The sequence below is a fragment of the Helianthus annuus genome, chromosome 9 (assembly GCF_002127325.2).
Source record: "Helianthus annuus cultivar XRQ/B chromosome 9, HanXRQr2.0-SUNRISE, whole genome shotgun sequence".
NCBI classification, from domain to species: Eukaryota; Viridiplantae; Streptophyta; class Magnoliopsida; order Asterales; family Asteraceae; genus Helianthus; species Helianthus annuus.
Window position 1 is genome coordinate 174026491 of NC_035441.2, and position 19020 is coordinate 174045510.

Sequence of the window (19020 nt, forward strand, 5' to 3'; positions counted from 1 at the left end):
AAGATAGAAACTAATATATGTGTGAGAATACAACTCCATGTTTATCTAATAGCAAAGACCTTTAAAATAATATACTGATTTAATTTTGTATACAATAAATAAATACGATGCTTAGCTTGATAGCGAGTTCTTATCCCATAATTAAAAGTATAAAGTAATTAAGCTTAAGTAAGATAAAGTATATCTTGAGAACAAAAATACTGAGTTATATGCCATACACAAATAACTTAATTATATAGACATAAAGCAAGATTCATTAAATAATATAATAAAATTAAATAATTGAAACCATTCATTGAAACTTTTCATATTAATACTACAATTAAAAAAAACTAAGATAATGGATATTCATTTATATGTTGTGATAAATCCAATTTAATAATACCGATGGTAACTTTTCATCTTCTAATTTAATAATACTAATGGAAACTTATCATCTTCTAATTTAATAATACTAATGGAAACTTTTTCATTTTTCCAATGAGAAAACTTAAAAGAAATTCGAGTAGGTTTTAAACCGATCAAACAATAAATATTCATGGTTGTAAAGAAACCCACATCATATCAAACTGGTCAAAATAACACAATAATAAAGACAATGCAAAGTGGTATATCCAAAAGTTATGAACTACAATATGAGATGAAATTAAACACTTTTTAACGGATTATTTGATTATGATATCTCAACAACAAAAACAAACATAAGATTGGCATCGACCCATTGAAGTAAACCAACGAAAAACTGAACGTGACAAATCAATTGGACGGTCGACTCATATGAAGCAGTTTCTACATTCTAAAATTTTGTAGCATTTCTTTAAGCTCGTTTACTTAGATTCGAAAACACAACAATATTAGTTATATAAATCTCAATCTATCCAAAATTGTATGAATTATAATATGGATTCTTTGAGAGATTTAAGATGATAACAATAACAAATTAATGACATAACTTATGATAATGTGATCCATCATCAAAAGTAACTCGTGCTGATAACGTGTTACAAAACAATGGCCTAATAGCAACCAATATATGATGTATGTAAACAAGAATTGTAGAAGATCATAGAGAGAAAGATAGAAAGAAGAATTGAAGAACTTATTCTTATTGATATCTAAAAGGGATTACATATGCCTCTATTTATAGGCTTACAAGATGGGAGTTAAGTATATGGAGAGATGAGAGTTAAGTATATGGAGAGTCATAACACAAGTGGATAGTCACACAATAAATATACAATAATTCATAACAGAAACTATATTGTTACTGATACTAAAATAAAAACCGACAATATATGCAAACCTTTGAAAAGGAGACCCTACGGCATCCCTAACCATCACATCAATACACCAATCAAAAGCTATACGAGTGTATAACATTTTATTACAACACTAACTAATTATCAAACATATACGACCATATAGTTATAATATCAAATCAATAAAGGGTAAACGTTGATTAGTAGCGTAGGGATGTTCGTATAGACCCCACTAAAACCATATAATCAACAAAAGCAAAGTCCCCACAAGCACAGCAGAAGGCCAATAGATCACTATCAAATCTGTCTTTGAAGGAGATCAACTTCTAATACCCTTTTAACTCCAATGTTTGATTTTATCTAACTAATTAATTTTACTTATACTAAAATAGTTTTAGAGAGACTTGTAACATATTGGGTCCCCGTTATGCTTGGAGACGAAGTGAAATGCTGTCGTAATGTTTCAACTGTTTTTTTCTGAACGGCAAGGAACGACGTGTCAACTACCGTGACACCAGGCGCTGTGGTCAAGGTCGATTACTCGACCGCCGCTAGTCCCTTGGCTCTCCCAGATACGCGGAAACCCAACCTCCACCTCTCGAAGGCACGACATTGGAATAAGCAGTAAAACCTCGTCTCCCATCCAAGACAAACTGGCGCCACCTGTATTCGCCCTTCACCTAGATCGCAAAAAATAATGGAGAGAGTGAAAGTCAAAACTGCATCACAAGAAACACCAACTTTTTCCCCAACCAGTAGCTTAATGTTTCAAGAGTTATCTTGCAACTAATGAATAAGCTATAAAGGTGACAGGTGTAAAAAAACTAAGAAAATTCTGGAATACGTGTGGTAGTTTCCAGACCTCACTGGAGTGGAGTCCCATTCCAGATGTCTCTCATTGCCCCCTGTATGTATATATCATCTCCTCATCCCCCTTCATTCCTCCCTCAGTTAGAAAATCAAACATACATTCGACAATTCCCTCTGTAATAAATTCGCACGATCATTCAGTTTTCTTACTCTCTTCAACTAGCAATTCAAGGTATGAAATTTTCACTTTTACATCCCTTCATTATGATGCATGTCCTATTAATCGTATAGATTGTTAACTTATTATTAGTTCATCATGATCGAAAACTTTAAGTGTCATTAGGTTATTTGGATGGAAACTTTTAAGCTATTGATAATTTAGGCAAATTTAAGTTCATCAGATTAATGAACTAGATGAATACTTTTATGTATTTTATAAATTATTGAAGTTATGGTTCATGTGTTTGTAGGTTTATAGAAATTACTATCAGTATATAATTATCTTGTTTTTGTATAGCATGAATTGAAGTTAGGGTTCATGTGTATGTGTATCAGTAAATATAATTTAATAATTTATCTTGTTTATATAGCATGAATTATTGAAGTTAGTGTTCATGTGTTTGTAGGTTTATAATAAAACTTACTATCAGAAATGAATCCTGACAAGTTCACACACAAGACAAATGAGGCATTGGCTTCAGGTCATGAACTAGCCATGGACGCTGGACATGCGCAGTTCACTCCGCTGCATATCGCGGTATCGTTGATATCTGATCCGAACGGCATATTTAGACAAGCAATTAGCAATGCTGGTGGTGAAGAGGCTGGTAATTCAGCTGAGAGGGTTTTCAATCAAGCATTGAAAAGACTCCCTTCACAGTCCCCTGCACCTGATGAAGTTCCAGCAAGTACTTCTTTAATCAAAACGATTCGCCGAGCTCAATCGTTGCAAAAATCACGCGGCGACACTCATTTGGCGGTTGATCAGTTGATTTTAGGGCTTCTTGAAGATTCACAAATTGGGGATCTTTTGAAAGAAGCTGGAGTGAGTGCATCCAGGGTGAAAAGTGAGGTGGAAAAGCTTAGAGGTAAAGAAGGGAAGAAAGTGGAAAGTGCTTCTGGTGATACTAACTTCCAAGCGCTTAAAACGTACGGTCGTGATCTCGTGGAGCAGGCCGGAAAGCTTGATCCTGTGATCGGACGCGATGAGGAGATCAGGAGAGTGATTAGGATTCTATCTAGACGAACAAAGAACAACCCGGTTTTGATCGGAGAACCTGGTGTGGGTAAGACCGCTGTTGTTGAAGGGTTAGCTCAAAGGATTCTACGAGGTGATGTTCCGAATAATTTAAGCGATGTGCGCGTTGTGGCGTTGGATATGGGAGCACTGATTGCTGGAGCTAAATATAGAGGTGAGTTTGAAGAGAGGTTGAAAGCGGTTTTGAAAGAAGTGGAAGAAGCTGAAGGGAAGGTGATATTGTTTATTGATGAAGTTCACCTTGTTCTTGGAGCGGGGCGAACCGAAGGGTCCATGGATGCTGCGAATCTTTTTAAGCCTATGCTTGCTAGGGGTCAACTAAGGTGCATTGGTGCAACTACTTTGGAGGAGTATAGGAAGTATGTGGAGAAAGATGCGGCTTTTGAGAGACGTTTTCAACAGGTTTTGGTGGCTGAACCTAGTGTTCCTGATACTGTTAGCATTCTTAGAGGGTTGAAAGAGAGATATGAAGGCCACCATGGTGTTAGAATTCTTGATCGTGCTCTTGTCGTCGCTGCTCAACTTTCAAGCCGATACATAACGGGTATGATTCATTTCGTTGGTTGATTTGAATTAGAGGTTTAGACATTATCTAGTAGTGATGATACTTACAATTTATGTGGAAAATTTGTTTGCAGGACGTTTCTTGCCGGATAAGGCTATTGACCTTGTAGATGAAGCATGTGCAAATGTGAGGGTGCAACTAGATAGTCAACCGGAAGAAATTGATAATCTTGAAAGGAAGCGGATGCAGTTGGAAGTTGAGCTTCATGCTTTGGAGAAAGAAAAGGATAAAGCAAGCAAAGCTCGTCTTGTTGAAGTAAGTTTATGAAGTGGATAAGAAAGATTGATCTTTCGGTTAATTTTAAGTTACAGTATGCTAATGTACTAACTGGTTGCTTTTCTTTCAGGTGAGAAAAGAACTTGATGACTTGAGAGATAAACTTCAACCACTAATGATGAAATATAAGAAGGAAAAAGAACGTATTGACGAAATTCGAAGGCTGAAACAGAAAAGGGAAGAGCTTTTGGTGGCCCTACAAGAAGCAGAAAGAAGATATGATCTAGCAAGAGCTGCAGACTTGAAATATGGAGCGATTCAAGAGGTGGAGACCGCGATAGCAAAACTCGAAGGGACGACAGATGAAAATGTAATGCTGACAGAGACGGTGGGACCGGACCAGATTGCTGAGGTGGTGAGCCGGTGGACTGGTATACCTGTGACTAGGCTTGGAACCAATGAGAAAGAGAGGCTTATTGGCTTAGCCGACAGGTTGCATCAGCGAGTAGTGGGACAGGATCAAGCGGTTAGTGCTGTCGCCGAGGCAGTTTTGAGGTCTCGGGCTGGTTTGGGAAGGGCTCAACAGCCAACCGGTTCGTTCCTGTTCTTGGGTCCTACCGGTGTTGGGAAAACGGAGCTTGCTAAGGCTCTTGCAGAGCAGCTTTTTGATAATGAAAAACTCATGATTAGGATTGATATGTCTGAATACATGGAGCAACACTCTGTTGCCCGATTAATCGGTGCTCCACCTGGGTAAGTATATTTATTCCTTTGCAGTTAGTCGTTGTCTGCTTTCATATGTTAGATGAATAGCATTGATTAAAATGTGTGCATCTATTGATTCTTTTTCAGTTATGTCGGTCATGAAGAAGGTGGTCAACTTACTGAAGCTGTGAGGAGAAGACCTTACAGTGTTGTATTATTTGATGAAGTAGAGAAAGCCCATCAATCAGTTTTCAACACACTACTTCAAATGTTGGATGATGGAAGGTTGACCGACGGTCAAGGTCGGACTGTTGACTTCACCAATACAGTCATCATCATGACTTCCAATCTTGGAGCTGAATATCTGTTAAAAGGGTTGTCTGGGAAGACCACAATGGCCAATGCTCGTGAAATGGTGATGCAAGAGGTAAGCATACGGCTCTTCGCTTATGTATATATAAAGTAACTAGATCTTGATATTATATGGTTTTACTAATAAGTTACAATCACTTAAAGGTGAGGAGGCACTTTAAACCGGAGCTATTGAACAGGCTTGATGAGATTGTGGTTTTCGATCCTCTTTCTCATGATCAATTAAGAAAAGTTGCTAGACTTCAGATGAAAGATGTGGCTGCTCGTCTTGCTGAGAGGGGTATTGCTTTGGGAGTTACAGAAGCCGCTTTAGATGTTATATTAAGCGAGAGTTATGATCCGGTGCGTGTCAAAATCTTGTCGACTGATTATAATTGGTTTACGCATTTGTATGCAATGATCATTTGGGCTGACATGTTTTAAATTTGTAGGTCTATGGGGCACGGCCGATCAGGAGGTGGCTGGAAAAGAGGGTTGTGACTGAATTATCGAAGATGTTGATTAAAGAAGAAATTGATGAAAACACAACAGTGTATATAGATGCAAGCGTGAATGGGGATGGGTTGAGTTACAGGGTGGAAAAGAATGGTGGGTTGGTGAATGCTGCAACAGGGCAGAAGTCTGATATACTGATTGAGGTCTCGAATGCTAATGGCGGGACTCGCAGTGATGCTGCACAGGCTGTGAAGAGGATGAAGATTGAGGAGATCGATGACAACGATGAAATGGATGAATAACTGAAAAGCAAAGATGGTCAAGTCTGAAGGCATTCTGTTGATTCTGTGTACTTCTTGTATGTTAGATTAGAGGCTTGTCTGTGTTTTACAAGTTGCTTGGTTTACTACTTGTATGTTAGATTAGAGGCTTGTCTGTGTTTTACAAGTTGTTTGATTTACTACTGTTTGTTTTAATGAGTGGAAATTAGTAAACCTTTTTCTTTATACCAATTATGTTAATCTAAAAGGTAAGTCTTGTGTTATTTTGATTCATTACATAAACAAACAAGCATGTGACCAAGATAAAGAAAAAAAGTATTAAATGAAGCTTACCAAAAACAGCAATCCAACTAGATTATTTTACTCAATTATACACTCAATCAGCAATTGTACTCATTAAACAGAAGGTGAACAAACAAAATTACAGTAAAACCACCCACACAAAAAGTAAGAATTACTCGACAAACAAAAGTCTACTAAAAAGGCTCAAGTTGATTTGTATCGACTCCTTTCATGCTCCTCATCATGGTTCAATAACAAGCAGAGGCTGCATGCAAGAATGGTCGTTTAATTACCAACACAAAAGATATTACCGTTAGACGCAGAAAGAAAGATTAAATTGAAAGAAGAAATATACCGTATCCAGGCTAACAGGTTTTCCATCCTCAGCAAGAATATCAACTATTGTTCCAGATTGATCAGCCTAAAAGATGACAGAAATAATGTAGTAAAATCAAAACGAATGCTATATTTTCCAGGGTAATTTTAACATTTGTCTATGTCAGGAAACATTGTGGAATGAAGATCAAGTGCGGTGTTATGCATACCATTTTTTGTTTATGAATGGGCGTAAGGCAAGAAGATTCAAATAGATATCATGAGGGCATGGGGTGCAAAGCATTTTTTCCAAAAACAAAAATGTTGTCAAGGCAAAGCATTATTTAGTAGAAATAAACATATGCACGTGAACTCGTGAAGTAGGGTTGATAATATATTAACAATTTTCAATCCGGCAACTTGATCTTTCAACTCTGATGAAAGATCAAAATCAAGAAATGGAAACAGAATATAAATCTATTACAAGCAGAAAAGTGTAACATCAACAGCCTTAAGCTTATATATAGGTCATTATCACTGACAACTTAGATGAAAATGAAAATAGAAAGCACCACATGATATTGAAATCAGAAGCTGAGTGAATAGTTGGTCAAAGTCCTAGCTTAAAGCAAGATTAATAATAATGATTATGAACTTATGAAGATGATGATAGAAGAAAGTCAGTAACAACATTTATATCTATATTAAGGCTGGAACTTAAATACTGATTAAAGACTCATATATCTGAAAGCTTATTTTTAAATCTTCCACCATATTTTTTTCATCTATTAACAACACCTTAAAAAGTTAACATTAACATCTACGTTCTTGCTAGTAATTCAAACTAAGAACAGAAGTGTAAGTTACCTCAATCTCATTCATCAACTTCATGGCCTCAATAATGCAAATAACCTGGCCTTTCTGAACCTTGTCTCCAACCTGGAAAACATATATTAGAAAAAAAAAAAAAAAAAAAAAAAAACTTAAAACAGCAAATCAACACCTCCCTTGATAATCAAGAAACTACCCAAAAGTCTAATTATAAAGCATACAACATCCCACATCGTTTATGCAAATATTTAGATTATTACTCTAAGTCTAAGCATGGTTGCAAAAGTCGCTAGGCGCTCCCTAGTCGGATTTGAGAGTACTCGGCCTAGGCGGAGATTACTCGGGGAGTAATTGGCCTAGGTGAACAATACTCGGGCCTCGGCAGCCTACCTTGTAGGGAGTACTCGGGGCTAGGCGGGACTTTTATAACCATGGCTCTAAGTATATTTATTGTAACCATATTAACAGGTTATATATTCACAACAAAATTTAAAACAAACAAAAGAGTGTTTGTGAGTCAATCCAACCCGATCATTTTGACCTGTTGTCCAAACGGCCCATCTTGTCACCTGTACTATCAACATACCTTGACAAATGCTGGAGCTCCTGGAGCGGGAGACCGGTAGAATGTTCCAGCCATGGGGCATTTCATTGGAGGATGAGAGGACTTTGGTTTTGCAGGGGTAGGTGAGGGTGGTGCGGGTGCAGATGCAGAAGGAGCTGGCGCTGAAGAAGCGGGTGCATACTGTGGTGGAGGTGGTAGTGATTGATACATAGCCTGAGGTTGTGGAGATTGCATCATCACCATAGGGGCAGCTGGTGGTTGAGGCAAAGCTTCTTTTTTTCTGATAAGGACCTCACAGTTATGTTGTTTCAACTCAAGCTCCATAATATCTCTTGAATCCACAAGTCTGAAATATCCAAAAGGAAAGTTGAACATACATTTTATATAAACAACGGTTATTGCTTTATTAGAGAATGTACAAGTAATGGATCGACTTACTGTACAAGCCCTGCCACTTGATTCATAAATGCAGTGATTGTTGCAGCATCAGGGACTGTGGTCTCGGGTGTCTTGATAGATTCCTCAGCCTTCTTTGTAGCTGGTGTGGAATTTGATGATTTCTCAAGGGCAATCTTAGGAGAAAAAGAGACGGAAAAGGTTAAAGATACAAAGAAAAATATTTTTACAACTAGAGAAAGTGATTAATTTATGCACTTGATAATATCTTGTAGCTCACCTCGTTAAGCTGAGCAGACACTCGCAAGACATCATTCTGGTTCCTCTTAGATGACTACATAGAATAACAATCAATAAGAAAACATCGAAAATATTAATCAACTTGATTATATAAATTGAAATATTAAAATAATCAACCATACACAAATTTTACACCCTGGGTGGATCAAATGAAAAGCTATTCTAAAACAAGTAAACCAACTGGTAGGAGAAAAACAGAAAAGATCATTAACGACGTTCTGCAGAGCCTGAGAAGATATTGACATGCGTACACAAATATGTATGGGAGAAGAAATTGTTAAATGCTATGCTGAGTGAACAGGCAGGCAGGCAGGCAGGCACACACAAAGCTTTCTATTACTGTTACCAGAAGAAATATAAACCAAAGCTATAGCAGAGTACTTTGATTTTCCGGTGTGTGCATTTTCACTTCAAAACTTTTGTCATCACTTAAAAATGGAAGTAAGAAGCCTATGAACCCCCTTTCTTTGAAATTAGGTGTCACATACGACTCTTTATAACCGAGGACTAATCTAACAGTGTATCAATTTCGCATGCAATTACTTGGCAAATATCCCTCAAGAAGTAGCTCCATCACCAAAGGTCAAAAGACTGAATAAGAAATAGGTCGATTCACTGAACTTAACTTCAGGAAATGCTTCCTGATGGTCAAACGAGTTGCTATATATATATATATATATATATATATATATATATATTATATGCGATAAAGTGACTTTTCTCCCAACTTGCTAAAATATATAAACTTATCAAGATTTACTCATACACTACCAATCAAATTGCTTTGAAAAGCTCCTTATTGGTAAAACACAGAAAGCTTGCTGAAATCAACCAATATAACCACAACAAATTTAATAATTGGATCGATTGGTAACTTCTTATCTCATAATTCCGTAACAGATCACATTCTACAGTCTACAGATCACAACAAAGTTCCGTATACAGAAGTATGCTTAGCTACAGTTGTTTACAAAATATGAAGTACATTAAATCTGTGATAAGAAAGAAGAAAAAGGATAAGAGACAATACCTGAAACCCTAGAGAAGAGGATCCGGCAATCAATGCGCGGTTGGATTTGAAATCCGATTGGAAGACAACAGCAGAGGTGCTGCTGCTACGGTGCTTGGAGTTTTGGTTAGGGGTTGGGTGAGGAGGAGGCAATAAAGCGGATGTTTTGGGGCAATTAAGAGTGAAAGAAGAAGCCATTGTTGTTGAATTGCAATGGGGTGGGGGAGGAGAAAGAAATTGTATAGATTTGGGGGCGGTGAGAAAGAGAAAGAGATGAGAAACTAAACTAAACTAAATATGAAGGGGGCGATATGACCGAGGAGAGTTTGCAAAGAGAGTGACGAAAGATAGTTTTGACAGTCACAGGTAAACAGGTGGTGTGTGGGTGTAGTATACAACTACACATGTTTTGTTTCCTATCTAATTTTATATTTCATTTACAAAACTTGTTTGAAATGTTATTTCAAACATATTTTTAATAATAATGATAAATTTTAAAAATTTCAAGTTTTTACTTAGCATAGTAACCAGTTCTTTTACCCGCCGTGCGTTGCGGCGGCGTCATACACGAAATTATAACATATAGACTATAATCAACCAAACTCGTTTCCGAACTAAATTTATGTCAAATTGTATGATAACTCTACCTTCGAATCAAAACGTATTACATTTGACCTGATTTGTTTTCAAATAGAATTTACGTTAAATCGTAGTCCAACTCAAAACATACATAAAAAAACATTTTATAATTGACCTGACTCATTTTCAGACAAAATTATGCTAAAGCGTAGACGAACTTGAATTTTATATCAACATGTCCATGAAAATAAAAACTTAAGAAATTAGTTTTAGGGTAAGCTTGAAATTTTAGAAACTTGAGGGGTTCAAAATGACATTTTCAAAGTTAAGAGGGTTACCTCTGACATTATAGCAACGTTTGGGGTAGAATGGGTTACATATCAAAAGTTTGAGGGTTAAAGAGAAGTTAGAATGTATGGGGCCTTTTTGTCAAGTTGGAAAGTAGGAGAGTCATTTTTATCAAGTTAGAAATTTGAGCAGTGAATTTTGTATATTTGGAAAAGTTAAAGGGTGATTTTTGTCAAATCTGAAAGGTGGTTGGCACCGACCTTTCAATTTAAGATTTATTAACCTGTGCCGCGCATTGCGGCGGCAACGTCACATTTGTGCCTTTGTTACAGGCGTTTTTGACTTTGTTAACGTATAGGGCCCACGCGTGATGTGACACGTTAGTAACATTAACGTGGTTAGGCATTGACAAAAATAGTATAATATCTCGCACATTGCGGTGTAAAGACGTAAAAGTAATTTAAACAAAGGAATTGAAATTGAAGTATTAGTGAAGATGAGGTGTGAAGTTATTTCGTACAGGAGGTCAAAGTTGCTAAATACCAAAAGTTAGGGGTTGATGTGTCGTTTACTAAAAGATTTGGGTTGAATATGTATATCATTTACGTTGAAACGTTAAATTATATCAATACATACACAAAAATAACCACGTGAGAATATAGATTTTTTTTTGGTATTTTAAGCTAAAAATGAAAGTACATGTGGTAAATTTGAAAAGTTAAAACATAAGAGTTGAAAATGACAATTTATAAAGTTGTTATAAGGTTTCCAAAAGTATAAGGGCTGGTTTTGTAAATTTAGAAAGTTCGTTTTTTTTATCTTATTGTCACTGACTCGTAATTTAAGGGTATACATTTTTAAGCTAAAAATTTAAAATACATAAGGTAAATTTGAAAAGTTAAAACTTAAGGGTTGAAATGACAATTTATAAAGTTGTTTGAAGGTTTTCAAAAGCACAAGTGGTTTTGTAAATTAGAAAGTTTGTTTGTCTTATTGTCATCGACATTCATCTTTCATATTATATAATTATTGTATTCTTAACGTTATACAGATTCAAGTTTTTAAAAACTTTAACATAGTAATTATTGTATCCTAAGGTTATGCAATTTCAAGTTTTTAAAAACTCTTTAACAATAGTAATTATTGTATTTATATAAATATATCAATATATACGGTTTTGATTACGGTAAACATGTCCAAATGCTCAAGTTCACACAATACGGTATCCGTCAAAACCTTAAAACTTCGAAAACTACTCTTATGTATATTCTTATATTGAAATACTCTTTTCTCTGTTATACTTATGTATATTCTTAATTGGAATACTCAGGACCAGCCCTAAGAATTCGTGTACCCTGTTCGAGCTAGAAAAAATGTGTCCTTAGGCCTTAACGAAATTGGGTATTAGGAGGTCCAAAACCTAATGACAACGGGCTAATAAGTAATCTAAACATTAAAAATAGTTTTGTAAGTGAACCTATGTTGATGTTTGTATGGGTATATCCCATTAATTTTTTTTTTACATATACATATCACTTTTCTCATCAAAGCCATTTCAAAAAAAAGAAAAAAACCCGTACGCTCAAATCATTTTAAAAAAATATGACCCCACAACGCGGGAAATCAATTCTACTTTCATAAATAAATATAAAAATTACACATGTTAACTGGGCCTCAGGAGGTTATGAATACGAAAGCCCAAACACTATCTGGTGGTACAGCCTGCAAATTCACAAACGCTATTAAACCCTAAAGTGCCAATCTGGGCTCTTCTACACCCGCACACACTGAACACACGCAAACCCTCGCCGACGACGTCTCCGCCGTAGGACCGCAGCAGCAGCAGCCTGAAAATGGAGACGGCTAGAACTGTGAAAGACGTTTCACCTCATGAGTTTGTGAAGGCCTACGCCGCTCACCTCAAGCGCTCCGGCAAGGTTTTTTTTTCTCCTATCTTTTCCAATCTGATTGGTTTAAGATCTTAAACTGCCTCTCATGTGTGCGATATCATATCATCAGATTGTTGTGATTTGCGTTGTTTGATGGATATGATTTGTTATATATTCGGTGAATGTCTGAATGATCTACTTGCGATCATGCATTTTGCAGCCCTAAATTCATGCATTTGTCTTTTTAAATGCCAGTATGTCCTTTTTAAATGCCAGTATGTCCATTTATCATTATATTACACTGTTTTACGAGTTTTATAGCCTGTATATGATGCCTGTAATCGTGGCACTTGTAGGTTGACATAGTCTGAACTTGTAGGTTGATTTTTCTGGAATTTGTATATAATCTTAACTCGTTGAGTTTAACCGTTTATTGACTGATTCTGCATTTAGTTAGATGAGCTTTTAGAGTTTGTCTTCCACTCTAATATAACTAAATGTGCCAAATGATTTGATATGCAACCTTTTTGTTGAGACTTCAAATAGTTAAATCAAGAGTAAGTATGATAACTAGAATCGGATAGGATTTTTTAAATTGCTTTAGTCACTGTTTTTATATGTTTGTAACAGCCAGTGATATTTTTTTATTCACTAGATTAAATGAATAAATTTGAGAGAAAGAAGTCATATATAGAGCCCACGTGTTATGCGTTGTTATATATTTGTGAGTTTAGTTATTTAAGCTAGAGTTTTATAATCGGTTTATGCTCACACGTTCTTCTGCTGTCATTTTTTGACAGATGGAGCTTCCACACTGGACCGATATTGTCAAGACAGCTACATTCAAGGAGCTTGCACCATATGATCCTGACTGGTACTACATCCGAGCTGGTAAGCTTTCTTTCATACTTCAGATTTTGTACGTTTGATGTTGTGAAACTAAAAGTTACCCTGCTGATATTTGTAATTTTTTTTATTTTGTTAAGCTTCCATGGCAAGGAAGATTTATCTGAGGGGAGGGCTTGGTGTCGGTGCTTTCCAAAGAATCTACGGTGGACGCAAAAGGAATGGTAGTGCTCCACCTCACTTCTGCAAGAGCAGTGGTGGTGTTGCACGCCACATTCTTCAGCAGTTGCAGACCATGAACATTGTTGACTTTGACTCCAAGGGGTGAGTGTTCTGAGTATAACTTTTGTTTCGCGTTAATCTTAATTAAAAAAAATCTGAGGGTGTATTCATTTAACGAAACACACTTTTTGCTGCATAATCTCTTCCAGTGTTTGCAGCTTAACTGTTATGAGCGCATAACACTTGTTAAAATTGTATTGCTGATTTTTTTTTTTTGTGATAATGTGCACCAGTGGAAGGAAGATTACATCGAATGGACGAAGAGATCTTGATCAAGTTGCAGGAAGAGTAGGGACTGTCACTCCTTGAGGCTTGCAGCTTATAATGGGCACATCAAAACACAAGGGTTTTAGTTTTGTTTTTACTTTTCAGGGTTAGTTTACTGGTAAATCTATTTACTGCGTGATTTACTGTTTTTGACATTGTTCTCCGGAAATTCAATATCATGTTTTGAGATTTGGGTTTTATAACCATCCTTGTTAAGTGCAATGTGAGAATGTCTCAGTTCTTTCGAAAGGCTCTTTGGATTAAATGATCTAGTACAGTTAGAATACTTTCTTTTTATGGGATAAGGATTTTTTATTGAAGTATAAAAATCATAACATATGTAAAGCAACTATAATTCTCATAATTTTATGCAAGTAAATTTTCTCCTTTGGGACCCAATGAGCGAAACCCTCTTTTGATGTCTTTTATCGCCTTTGCTCTTTTGGGTCAGTGGTGAAGTTTGAGATTTCTGATCGGAGGTTCGGAAGTCACTGGACCTAAAATTATACCTAAAAGATTATAAATCCGAGAGGTTGAAAACGTATATACCTCAAAAATTCTATACGAAAACTACATACCGGACGCTACATCGAAAAGTTCGGGAGGTCGGATCCCACCCCACCACTATGAGGCCCATGGACGCCGTCCCACAAAATATAGTGTTAGATGCCAAGACCTTGTCCATGCCAACCAAAATCTTCCTCACATAAAATAACCGTTATAGTATAAGTATACGTCATACATAACCACTGATTCTTAAACAACAAGAACTGCATTTATAATGGCACAAGTAACCTAGAAGGTTGACCTCCATTTTGTTTATCAAGCAAAAACGTGAATGCAAAACAAAAAAAAAGAGTTGTATAAACTTTTAGCGCTCTTATTAGACCTCTTACCGAGGGCATGTTTGGCTAAGCTTATTTAAGTTAAAAAGGATGTTTTGTGAAAAAGACTTATTGACTTATAACTTTTTAAAAATAAGTTTTTAAAAAAGTGTTTGGATTAATTTATGGGATGGGAAAAAACCAATAAGTCAATAAGTTGTTTTTTAAAAAGTGTTTGACTTAGCTTCTTGATGTAAAATGACTAAAATGGACATTTTTTATAAGGGGCAAATATAAGCAGTGTTAAGACAGGGGTAATCTAGTAATTTGGTTTTTGAAAAGTTATAAGCTTCTTAAATAGTTACAACATCCTAACTTTTCAAAAATGACTTTTTCTCCTATACAAAAAGTCATTTTGAAAAGTCTTTTTAAGTTTGTCAAACACTAAATCTCCTTATTAGCTTCTTATAAAAGTCAATAAGTTATAAGTTGGGGTGGAAAAGTTTAGCCAAACATGCCCTGATTCAGAAATTAATAATTTCAGACTGTTCGTTTTTGTATTTGGTACCTCCACCGTGCCTAAAAGTCACGCAGCCTCTTGTCACCACCATCTTCAACCAACCAGAGTACACCATGGCGGCGAACGGCGTCACCACGGCGGTAACATCTCAGGCATACCTGGAAGGATCTCAGGTCAAACAAACCAAATCACTCATCACTGAGTTATGCCGCCTCTTCTACACCCTCGGTTGGGTCTCCGGCACCGGCGGAAGCATCACTGCCAAGGTCCACGACGATTCCATCCCAAAATCCGACCAACTCATCATCATGTCCCCCTCCGGTACGTATCTCTCACTCAATTTGTTTAAAAAAACATCTGTCTGGTGATTATTGTTAGAAATTAGGGGTTAATTGGACTTTTGCTAGTGTTAAACTAGAAGAAGATGAAATTAGGGTTTGTATGATAGGTGTGCAAAAGGAAAGGATGGTGGAAGAAGATATGTATGTGTTATCGTCTAAAGGTGATATTTTGTATACTCCGTTCCCTAAGGGTTACCCTCACAAGCCACCTAAATGTTCAGATTGTGCACCTCTTTTCATGAAGGTAGTTGTTATTTTGATCGTGTCAGTGTGATTGGTCGTTACGTTATTGATCCGTTTTGAGTTTCGGTTTCGGTTTGGTTTATGGATGTTTTTGTGTTTTGTAGGCTTATATTATGCGGAATGCTGGTGCAGTAATTCATAGTCATGGGATGGAATCTTGTCTTGTTACTATGCTTGATCCTTTAGCAAAAGAGTTTAGGGTAAGTTATTTGTCTTTTGTATATTGTATTGTGTAATTTTATTAATGGTGATTATGAAATCATGTTATTGTTTCTGTGCCTTTTTGTTTGGTTTGTTTAGATTACTCATATGGAGATGATTAAAGGAATTCAAGGGCATGGTTATTATGATGAGCTTGTGGTTCCGATAATAGAAAACACTGCTCATGAAAGGGAGTTGACTGAAGCTCTTGCTGCAGCAGTATGTTCTTTTTGTACTCTGCTTCAACAATCTGCAAAATTTAGTTTTGTTTTGGTTAAATTCGAAGACAATTAAGAAACTTTTTTTTTTCTCAATTATCAACAGATTGAAGCGTACCCGAAAACAACTGCGGTACTGGTGCGAAACCATGGTATTTATGTATGGGGTGACTCCTGGATTAGTGCCAAAACTCAGGTCTGTATTTTTTTTTGTTTTTACTAATTTTGTATTTTTTTTTTTATTTATTAGTGTATTTACATGAGGGTACATGTTGTACATCTTTCAGTCTGAATGCTACCACTATCTATTTGAAGCTGCAATCAAACTTCATCAATTAGGCCTTGACTGCTCAACACCAAGTCATGGTCCAATTCAAAGATCCAAACCGCTTTTAGGTGGTCAAACTACAAACACATCTCAAAAGGTAGGGGCTCTTACATTACCTAAATAGACTGAAATTAACTAAAACTGTTTAAATCATTGTGATCCCCTAATGATTTATCAGTTTTTGTTCCAGCGTTGTATTGTTCTTGACATTGAAGGGACAACCACACCGATATCATTTGTGACAGATGTTCTTTTTCCATATGCTCGGACCAATGTTCAAAGACATTTAGATGAAACATATGATACTGATATTACTCAAGACGATATTAATTTGTTACGATCTCAAGTAAATTTCATTACTTGTTATTAATTATTATTATCATTATGTGTTTAGTTTATTGTATATACATTTGGTTGTGATTATATTTTTGTTTTTTAGGTAGAAGATGATTTACAGAACGGGGTTGTGGGCGCTGTTCGAGTTCCGTATGACGAGGCGGGAAAACAGGCGGTGATATCTGCGTTGGTTGCTAATGTTGAAGGAATGATCAAATCCGACAGGAAAATTACTTCATTAAAGCAGTTGCAAGTAAGCAAATTTAACTTTCTTAATTATATTTATTCAAAGTTGCTGAATTTTATTATTTAGGGTCACATATGGCGCACTGGATTTGAGAAAAATGAACTTAAAGGAGTCGTATTTGATGATGTACCTGGCGCTCTTGAAAAATGGCATGCTTGTGGGATAAAGGTTAGTTCCTATAATTAGCATCTACTTTTGGCAAAATTTTTGTCTCTTTTTTCATAATTTAGTGATTTAATGGTGAAAACGGTCGTATTAATGAATTAGGTGTACATTTATTCAAGCGGTAGCAGATTAGCACAGAGGCTGCTATTTGGATATACAGATTATGGGGACTTGAGGAATTACTTGTGTGGATTTTTCGATACCACTGTCGGGTAATTTATGTTATTGTTTCTGAACTGTTGGTTTTCGTGTCCATGAACAAACACTAATTTTATAATACTTGATGACAGGAACAAGAAAGAAACTAGAAGTTATGTTGAAATATCAGAATCACTTGGAGTTCATAAGCCATCAGAAATCCTATTTGTGACTGATGTTTATCAAGAAGCTGTTGCTGCAAAGGCAGCTGGTAAAGATCACTATTACACTTATTATAGTATTAATTAGTTCAAGTATATAAATCATCATAAGCTAGTATAATTTTATTAGTAGGCCACTAAGAGGTTCTAATTTGCTATCATCTAATGTAATTATCTATGATATGACCCGTTATCAACCTGACCGGTTTGGTCAGATAACTAAATTCATGGATCACCTACTATTTGTGATTGACATTCTACTACTTCTGTATCAGGTTTGGAGGTTCTGATATCACTTCGGCCCGGAAATGGATCACTTCCTGAGAATCATGGTTTCAAGACAGTCAAGTCTTTTTCAGAGATTTGAGGTTAATTTAGTAAACTTATTTCGTTTCTGAATGAAACGTGTGACACTTGTATTAGTAATCACTTTTTTGTTGAAAATAATTAAAAAGTATTTTAAATAAAAGAAATCGGTTTGATGTATGGTAAAACATTCTTCACTTTTCACATAGTTTTTGCTACTTGAACCTGATGCAACTTTACACTCTTTTCTTTACATGCTGTTCAATTTCTTTATTTCATCACCTGCTTAAGAATATTAATCATGTAGTTATGTCCCCCACTGAAAAAAAAATAACTAAATTGTTGACTTATATGCCAATATCTATTTTCGTTTGCGAATAAGGTAAGAGGTTGTTGGTATTGATCATGACGATTGACAACAAAAGGGCGAGATTGGTTAAGATTGTGTTGAGTTTTGTCATTGTGATTAATGATCCAAAGATCGAGTTTGGTTGAGCTTGTGTCAACATTGGTCTTGATGATTAGTGATCCAAAGATTGGGTTTGGTTGAGGTTATTTGAAGATCTCATGTTGGTTGGTTTATACAATGTGTGATTGCAAACAATGACCCTCATTCAACTGTTATAAACTTTTAAGTTTGAAACACGTAGAGATGCAATACCAGAGTCGAATTTGGTACTTTATTTTGCATAATAAGTTATTTGTTTGGTTAAAAAGTCTTAACATAAATTTGTTTATAATTTAATAGAAACAATTAGAACATAAAAATTGGAATTTGGACATAAGTTGTAAATCCAACCTAAACCAAGCTGTGAAGTTGACCTAAGCTTCCATTCGAGTTTGTTTGTTGGTTCTTTGTTTAAACAATTCTACATGGAGAACAAATGAAGAACTTGGATAAGAACTCGTGGCAGAAGTTTCCCATGCTATGATCCAACACCTCCAAGTAGATACCATCATCCCAGGTTAAACATAGTGTTTGGATATGCTTTCTGATTGATATTATTGACTAATTATGATTTTTAAATCGACCCAAATCTATTTTTGTCAGAACCCGTTACCCCACCTGACCCGACACGCGCGGCTTGAAACACAACGAAGCCTTCCTTGGGACAAGATTACAAGATATAAGTTTCCGTTACTAGCCGAGGAAGATTACGCGGAAGCCCAAGCGATTTAAGA

The 19020-nt window shown here is 35.9% G+C and overlaps 4 protein-coding genes across 5 annotated transcripts; 3 read left to right on the top strand and 1 right to left on the bottom strand.

The window, feature by feature from the left end:
- Nucleotides 1-2097: 2097 nt before the first annotated feature.
- Nucleotides 2098-6132, top strand: LOC110879643 (chaperone protein ClpB1). The gene is made up of 7 exons (XM_022128156.2): nt 2098-2301; nt 2696-3871; nt 3966-4147; nt 4239-4861; nt 4961-5240; nt 5330-5527; nt 5617-6132. Exons 2-7 carry the CDS (start codon nt 2722-2724, stop codon nt 5920-5922), a joined length of 2739 nt encoding a protein of 912 aa, XP_021983848.1. The 5' UTR covers nt 2098-2301; nt 2696-2721; the 3' UTR covers nt 5923-6132.
- An 87-nt stretch (nt 6133-6219) lies between these two features.
- On the bottom strand, nt 6220-9963 carry LOC110879644 (biotin carboxyl carrier protein of acetyl-CoA carboxylase, chloroplastic). The gene is made up of 7 exons (XM_022128157.2): nt 9621-9963; nt 8571-8624; nt 8333-8466; nt 7916-8240; nt 7366-7437; nt 6539-6604; nt 6220-6448 (listed from the first exon to the last, which is right to left on the bottom strand). Exons 1-7 carry the CDS (start codon nt 9795-9797, stop codon nt 6425-6427), a joined length of 852 nt encoding a protein of 283 aa, XP_021983849.1. The 5' UTR covers nt 9798-9963; the 3' UTR covers nt 6220-6424.
- A 2246-nt stretch (nt 9964-12209) lies between these two features.
- Nucleotides 12210-13972, top strand: LOC110879642 (40S ribosomal protein S19-3). The gene is made up of 4 exons (XM_022128155.2): nt 12210-12403; nt 13156-13246; nt 13342-13525; nt 13717-13972. The coding sequence occupies exons 1-4, from the start codon at nt 12320-12322 to the stop codon at nt 13790-13792; spliced, it is 435 nt and encodes a 144-aa protein (XP_021983847.1). The 5' UTR covers nt 12210-12319; the 3' UTR covers nt 13793-13972.
- Nucleotides 13973-15118: 1146 nt separating this feature from the next.
- Nucleotides 15119-18026, top strand: LOC110879640 (probable bifunctional methylthioribulose-1-phosphate dehydratase/enolase-phosphatase E1 1). 2 transcript variants are annotated; one of them, XM_022128153.2, is made up of 12 exons: nt 15119-15415; nt 15543-15679; nt 15783-15878; nt 15979-16098; nt 16204-16293; nt 16385-16522; nt 16604-16771; nt 16865-17014; nt 17075-17176; nt 17276-17385; nt 17464-17582; nt 17808-18026. In XM_022128153.2, the coding sequence occupies exons 1-12, from the start codon at nt 15208-15210 to the stop codon at nt 17897-17899; spliced, it is 1530 nt and encodes a 509-aa protein (XP_021983845.1). In that variant the 5' UTR covers nt 15119-15207; the 3' UTR covers nt 17900-18026. The 2 variants fall into 2 exon arrangements, with proteins under 2 accessions (XP_021983845.1, XP_021983846.1); XM_022128154.2 differs by having other exon boundaries at nt 15121-15415; nt 16616-16771.
- Nucleotides 18027-19020: the final 994 nt, after the last annotated feature.

Bases quoted from the DNA above. Each gene is read 5' to 3' on its own strand.
- LOC110879644 (XM_022128157.2), bottom strand. From the start codon at position 9,797: ATGGCTTCTTCTTTCACTCTTAATTGCCCCAAAACATCCGCTTTATTG. The intron at 8,467-8,570 runs GTGAGCTACAAG...TTTTCTCCTAAG, and splicing joins TGTCTGCTCAGCTTAACGAG to ATTGCCCTTGAGAAATCATC. The intron at 6,605-7,365 runs GTAACTTACACT...GTCATCTTTTAG, and splicing joins AGTTGATGAATGAGATTGAG to GCTGATCAATCTGGAACAAT.
- LOC110879643 (XM_022128156.2), top strand. From the start codon at position 2,722: ATGAATCCTGACAAGTTCACACACAAGACAAATGAGGCATTGGCTTCA. The intron at 4,148-4,238 runs GTAAGTTTATGA...CTTTTCTTTCAG, and splicing joins GCAAAGCTCGTCTTGTTGAA to GTGAGAAAAGAACTTGATGA. The intron at 5,241-5,329 runs GTAAGCATACGG...AATCACTTAAAG, and splicing joins GTGAAATGGTGATGCAAGAG to GTGAGGAGGCACTTTAAACC.
- LOC110879642 (XM_022128155.2), top strand. From the start codon at position 12,320: ATGGAGACGGCTAGAACTGTGAAAGACGTTTCACCTCATGAGTTTGTG. The intron at 12,404-13,155 runs GTTTTTTTTTCT...ATTTTTTGACAG, and splicing joins ACCTCAAGCGCTCCGGCAAG to ATGGAGCTTCCACACTGGAC. The intron at 13,526-13,716 runs GTGAGTGTTCTG...AATGTGCACCAG, and splicing joins GTTGACTTTGACTCCAAGGG to TGGAAGGAAGATTACATCGA.
- LOC110879640 (XM_022128153.2), top strand. From the start codon at position 15,208: ATGGCGGCGAACGGCGTCACCACGGCGGTAACATCTCAGGCATACCTG. The intron at 15,416-15,542 runs GTACGTATCTCT...TTTGTATGATAG, and splicing joins CATCATCATGTCCCCCTCCG to GTGTGCAAAAGGAAAGGATG. The intron at 16,294-16,384 runs GTCTGTATTTTT...TACATCTTTCAG, and splicing joins GGATTAGTGCCAAAACTCAG to TCTGAATGCTACCACTATCT.